The sequence below is a fragment of the Sceloporus undulatus genome, chromosome 6, assembly GCF_019175285.1.
Source record: "Sceloporus undulatus isolate JIND9_A2432 ecotype Alabama chromosome 6, SceUnd_v1.1, whole genome shotgun sequence".
In the NCBI taxonomy this organism is placed as follows: domain Eukaryota; kingdom Metazoa; phylum Chordata; class Lepidosauria; order Squamata; family Phrynosomatidae; genus Sceloporus; species Sceloporus undulatus.
Genome location: NC_056527.1, coordinates 167919883 through 167926594, shown reverse-complemented (window position 1 = coordinate 167926594; position 6712 = coordinate 167919883). Strand labels below are relative to the sequence as shown.

At 41.2% G+C, this 6712-nt stretch overlaps 2 protein-coding genes across 2 annotated transcripts in view; one reads left to right on the top strand and one right to left on the bottom strand.

Annotated features, from left to right (window-relative positions):
• LOC121934450 (gonadotropin-releasing hormone II receptor-like) overlaps positions 1 to 6712 on the top strand; it is a 65235-nt gene that overhangs the window by 1548 nt on the left and 56975 nt on the right. The window lies entirely within an intron of this gene.
• The window catches only part of SKOR1 (SKI family transcriptional corepressor 1), a 27334-nt gene continuing 25932 nt past the window's right edge, over positions 5311 to 6712 (bottom strand). Inside the window, exons 6-7 of the mRNA XM_042474021.1 lie at positions 6012 to 6103; positions 5311 to 5421 (exon numbers count right to left, since the gene is read on the bottom strand). Of these exons, the coding sequence (XP_042329955.1) occupies positions 5311 to 5421; positions 6012 to 6103 (203 nt within the window). The remainder of the gene's footprint in view (positions 5422 to 6011; positions 6104 to 6712) is intronic.

Below are 6712 nucleotides of genomic sequence, written 5' to 3'. Positions count from 1 at the left end.
CAGTTTGATGCCGCTTTGACTGCCAAGGCTCAAGGCTGAGATTCTGGGAGTTGTAGTTTGTTGGGGCACTAGAGCTTTGTTTTTTGTTTTTTCTTCCTCCCCCCCATCCTCTTATGTAATTAATATTATTTCTCTTTTTTTAAATAATAATAATAATAATAATCATACTCATATATTGACCAGTATCTAAATATATAGTTCATTTTTGAGGAGTTGCTTTTTGCATCCTAAAAGTGACCGTAACTTTATACCCAGCACTTAAGGGCTATTGAGGGCCCTCATCACCTCAAAGGAAGACAAGGCACTGCAAAAATGTAGGCCATGACCAAATAAAGCCACACTCCTATAAATATAAATCCATGCTGCTTCCATGCGTTTTGCATCTTCCTGTCAGATTGGAACCTAGGGCCGCATTCCCACTTACAAATAAGTCGCTTTGCAAACCGAATCAATGGATCGGTTCAGCAGTGGAGCATGGTTCACATTTGCCCCAATCGCATTTTCTTGCTGCAAAGCAAAATAAAATAACCCACTTATGGTTCCCATGGATGAATATTTATATTCATATATTGGATTCACCCAAGGCTGACATTACCTACATAAAAATGTATACGGTGGGCCCTTGCTGAGGTTTGGTTCCAGCTTCCAGGTCCATCCATGGATACCAAAACCTGTGGATGCTCAAGTCCCACTAAATACAATAGTAAAATGATGGCCCTTATATAAAATGACAAAATCAAGCATTGCTTTTGGAGTGTGTGTGTGTGTGTGTGTGTATACACACACAGGCAATATTTTCAAGCCATGGATAAAACCACCTCTGAGTATTCCTTGCCTAAGAAAACCTTATGAAATTAAGGGGGTTGCCATAAGTCAACAGGTGATATGAAAGGACATATACAGTGAAATGTAATAGATATTTGCATTAATCCGTATATGGCCGGTCTGAACATGACACTCTGTCCCAAATTTAAATGTCCGTCTTTGCAATCATAATGTTTTATGCAGATTTCAGTTATTTATTTCTGAAGACTGCTATTCTTTTCCATCCAGGATGTCACTTACAATAATTATAATACAACTTAAAATACTTGTAGTCCCACCAAAACGCTTCTTATTTCAAACAGCAAGTCATGGCATCCTTTCTGTTGGCTCGCTTTTAATGCCATGGTGTCTCTGCATTTTAAAGGCTATGCAACGAAAATTGTACTTCTGGCACGGTGCGCTCCTATTAAAAGCAAGCCAGCGATGCCAAAAGAGGTTTCGGTTCGGTCCATTAGGAGATGTAACATTGATCCCGTTGCGCTTAAAAAGAATGGCGTTCGACGGGGATTGATACAAGTTAAGAAGAGGAAGAGAAATGGCACGCTGAAATGCAGTGATGATGATGATGATGTTTTGCTCTCCTTTGCTTCCCAAACAGGTTTTAGAAGGGAAAGGAGCTTTCTGAAAAATGATGGGTTGGTCCTTTTTTATTGCTAACAACCCACTTAGATAGAAGATGGGAAGATGTGCATGCAAGCATGAAACCATGCTAAGATCAGCCCCCTTCTTCCCCTGCATCCAACAGACAGGTATGTACCACCGTTAGAGAAATTCAGAGTTATTTGAAGAAGAATAAATAATTAACAAAGCCATACTCCGGAGGAAAAGCATTGAGGAACGTTTCTAGAACAACAGGCGTGTTTACAGTTCCACTTTTCTCGCCGTATTGAGAACAAAGGTAGCTCACAACCCAATTAAAAATAGATCCAGCAAAAACACAAGGTGTTATAATACAGGGAAAAAACCCATAAAGAAAACAGAATTAAAAACAATAACACATGGAAATGCTCACCTCCCATTAAAACATCTTCTGCATCAATCAGTCAGTTGCAAAACAAAAGCAAAACCCCACCCAAACGTGAATAAAAAGCCTGGCCTCCATTCGAAAGGAGTTTCATAAGCAGTCGCCACAAAGCCCTCCTAGAAGAATATGGTCTGAAACCAAACATTAATGCGCAGAGATCGTCGTACAAGAGATGTCAATAGGAGTCAATGGTACGTGGCCTAAATGCTCTCAAAGCACCAGATCATGTCTGATCTTGGAAACTAAGCAAGCTCAGACCTGGTTAGTACTTGGATGGGAGACCATCAAGGAATCTCAGGTGTGTTTCAGAGGAAGGAGTTGGCAAAACCACCTCTGAGGATTCCTTGCCTGAGGAAACTCTGTGGAGTGTATGGGGCCAGCATAAGTCGGAGAGCAAATTGAAGGCACATGCGCACATTAGGACAGAGAAATCTTCTTCTTTTAAATTATCTTTATTGAATTATCATGAAATACAAATAAAATTGACCTTAAGCATACAGTCAAGCTTATTTTCCTGTCTTCTTTGGACCCTTGTTGTATCTTCCTTTTAATCTTCTAGCGGTGAAGAGCGCACTTTGTAGTTGGGAAAAAATCCCTTAACTTCTGAATAGTATTTGACTTTGCTATTTTATGAGGAGAAAAAGAGAAGAAAGATAATATTGTATTCCATTTCAAAGCTATCATTCCAATATTTAATTGTCTTGTATAATTAAGTTTATATTGTTCTTCTTTCTAATTTTGTCCTCATCTTCGAATCTCATTGTTTTAATACAATCTTAAACACACGATCCTCAGCCTCTGCCTTATCATAGTATTTATGATACCAAAATCAATCATAGCAAATAACTTATATAAGTCTCTTTTTAACATAAATCAACCATTTCAAGGGCTTAGTTTTATGTTTAAGCCCCACTTCTTTTCCCAAAAAGGACAGATAAATCTTAACTGAGTTCAATATGAGTAAATCTGGATCCAGTGTTTTGTGACTTGGGTTTTATGAGAGCCATATTGAGGAAATCTAAATAGCAGAAGAGTTGCTAGGATCAAACTGATCAGAATGGGGATTATAATCAAGAAATCAGAAGACAACGAGAAATGAGAAAAGTGGCAACTAAAATATTAGAATAAAGATGTACAATACAGTTAGATTTCTCCAAACCATTGTATTCCCCATCGCTATGTATGGATGCGAAAGCTGGATGGTGAAGAAGGCAGAGAGAAGGAAAATCAACTCATTTGAGAGTGCTGAGACTATGATGGATGGCCAAAAAAGACAAAGAGATGAATCCTTGAGCAGCTAAAGCTCAAGCCAAGACGATCAGACTTTGGCCACATCATGAGAAGACACAACTCTTTGGAAAAGACAATCATGTTAGGAAAGGTAGACGGTTGAAAAAGGAGAGGAAGACCGCACATCAGAATGGATAGATCCATCAGAGAGAAAGCTGGCATGGATTTGCAGGAACTAAGCACAGTATTGGAGAATAGGACGAATTGGACTGGTCTCCTCCATAGGGCCGCCATGAATCAAAGCTGTCTCAAAGGCAATTGACAACAACAGTATTCCTAAAGTAACTTTTCCCAAGTTCTCATAGGATTGTGTGTGTTATGTGCTCTTTGGAGGACTGGCAAGGTTTCTAAATGTCTGCAGGCAATATGTAAATAATATCGAAAACTGGACTTTGGCCGTTTGGGCCTCTGCTTGGCTACTTTTAATGAAACAAGGAGACACTGGTGATGCATCAACAACACACAGTTACTTCAGTTTCATGAATCCCAGTCACTGTAGGCACTATTTCAAAGGGAGGAGTTGGCAAGACACCTCTGAGTATCCTTTGCCTAAGAAAACTCTATGAACTTCATGAGGTTGCTATAAGTCACTGGTCACTTAAGGGCACATACGCTCTCTCTCAGTCTCAGAGGAAGGCAATGGCAAACCTCCTCTGGACAAATCATGTCAAGAACCCCATTTGCATTAGGTTCACCATAAGCCAGAAATGACTTGAAGACACACAATAACAACAAAAGAATCTGATGTTTCCAAAGTGCAACAGACGGATCAAATCTTTCCCAACTTCTGTTTTTGAAGAGTTGCACTTCCTCGGGTGCAGATTTGTTGATAGAAATACAATTTTAAAAATGCTGATCCAAAAAACAAACAAACCCAACAACGATTATATCTGCATATCTCCATTGCCACCATTATCTCATTTCAGACGATTCTCTTCTCTTTCTTCATTAATAAAAACATATGTTCCCTCTAATTAGTCTAATAATATCTAGCCATGGAAGCCATATTAAGATCATTTAAAACTTGATAATTCAGCAACAAAACCAGCGCCGAGGAGCCCACCCACGTCGCCAGCTGCCTTTGATGATCCAGATTCTGCAAAGCCTCGCATATGAAGCCTCTCTAGGGCCAAGGCCCAGATTGATTTAGGGAAAACATCAGATTTCCCTCCGCTGCAGCCGCTCTTCAGGAGGAGGCAAAGGGGCTGGGAAACACAAACCTTGGGCTGCATACAAAGTGACTCACCCGCATCCAAGAACTCTGAAGCTGCAAGGATTGTTGTGGATTACCTGTCTGCAGCTGTTCCTTCCCAGAAAGAGGAATGGTTTTGGGTGCCTATTGTCACTAACCTCGGCCAAGTTCAACCAGGACACCCACCTTCAGAGGTACTCAGACTACCAGCATCCTCTGGAAACTCCATCACCCTCCGAGGAAACATCTTCTGTTGCTGAACAGCTCTTACTCTCAGGAAAGCCTTCCTAATGTTGAGCTGGAATCTCTTTTCCTGGAGCTTGCATCCATTGCTCCATTGTGTCCTATTCTCTGGAGCAGCAGAAAACAAGCTTGCTCCCTCCTCAATAGGACATCCCTTGAAATATCATATCAGCTCTAAACCGTCTCTTCTCCAGGCTAAACATACCCACCTCCAGCCTCTTCTCATAGGGCTTCATGGTTTCCAGACCCATTTGGTGACATATGGGAATTAAGATGAAAAACATTACTTAGGATTTTGTATGGTGTGGCATGTGTGATGCCACAGATTACTTCAGTGGGTGATGCCAACCCTAGTGATGCCACTGTCCATCCATCCATCCATCCATTTACTGGTGAGTGCCATATTGGTTTATTGGCAGCTCCACTCTGGATTTTAGTATGAAATGCTGAACCTATTTTGAGGCCAGCGTTCTGGACACTGCATAGCCCTTTACAATCCAGATTTAAACTCAAGGCTAATTCACCATCCCTCTGCCATGGAAGCTCTCAGCGGCCACTGCATCTGTCCGTCCACAAACACACACATATCGATATATGCACTTTTACGTGAGGGATTTCTATACGAATCAATGAGAGCAAGGGCCCAGTTTTGCCTGGGGCTACTACATGCTGCTGCAGAGTACTATTTAGTTAACAGTTACTCCATTATTGGCTCTATGAAAGAGTGTGTCGCAACTTAGCTGCCCGTCTCTTCGGAATCACAGCCAGCCTTGCGTCTTTGGCTGAATAATAGTGTTAAGAAACGCTCTTGGCGAGCCATGCGTTCCATGCTGTCGTTGGCCCCGGTCTGAGAACACAATAGAAAACAGCTGCTAAAACACAAACCTTGGGGCCCAGGGAGGAACAGCATTTTGGAGAAACAGAAGAATGAATGCGAAAAGGGAGGATGGATTCTTAAGAGAGATAGAAAAGGCTTCACCTGTTCATTTCTGCCCATGGAAGATGCAGGACCTCTGGCGATGCATCACAGGACTGTAGAATTAAAAGGCACAATCTATCTTGCGCTATGTTTTCTGTCATTATTGTACATATATATTCATGTATGAGTCTAGAAATTTTACTCCAAGAAATTGACCCCAACAAACTGGGTCGACTTATCTGTGGGTCAGCAGTGCTATTTCCCCATATGAATTACAACAGAGGAGAGGCTTGCATTTAGGGGGGAAATGCCAGGAAACCAGTCAGAACCCACAGTACTGGGTGCGAAATAAGCATGCGATACCAAAAGAAGGGAAAGCAAAATTCGACTTCTTTCCTGCCCTGATTGTTTTGAGAACGGAAAGAATGACACATTTCTTGGTAAGGTCCAGCGAAGTCAGAGGGCGAGAGGAACCGGGGAAGGCTTGCAATGCGTTGCGCACGCTTTGTGACTGTTACCGACAGCCATTCACACGCCTGCGACATGTTCAGATCCTCACTGTTTTGTTGCCTAGTTTTGTGTTGCGTCTCCATGGAGATACCCAGGGTTGCTGCAACCGAGGAGAACGTATTTGCATGATCAACGCACAGGAAGGAGTGAGCAAGGAGGCCTTTCCAAAGAGGAAGTGGCTTTTGCAGGCCTCCCTTGTAGGGTCAGACTGGTTGCAATAACAACAATAGTAACAGTCCCCAAGCTATGAGTATTTTCTCTATTGCCTGAGCATCACAATCACAGTCGGACCTCCTTATCCACAGAGTCTGTATCCACAGATTCAACCATCCACAGCTTGAGATATATATATATATGTGTGTGTGTGTGTGTGTGTGTGTATATATATATATTCCAAAAAAGAAACCTTAATTTTGCCATTTTATGTAAGGGATACCATTTTACTGTGTCATTGTATATACTGTAATGGGACTTGATCATCCACAGATTTTAGTATCCATGGGAGGTCCTTGAATCAAACCCTAGCGGATACCAATAATAATAATAATAATAATAATAATAATAATAATAATAATAATACACCATTGTATGTAATGGGACTTGAGCATCATGGATTATGGTATCCAATGGGACCCAATGGCATAGTAAAATGGTGTCCCTTGAAAAATATATATATATATATATATATATATAGAGAGAGAGAGAGAGA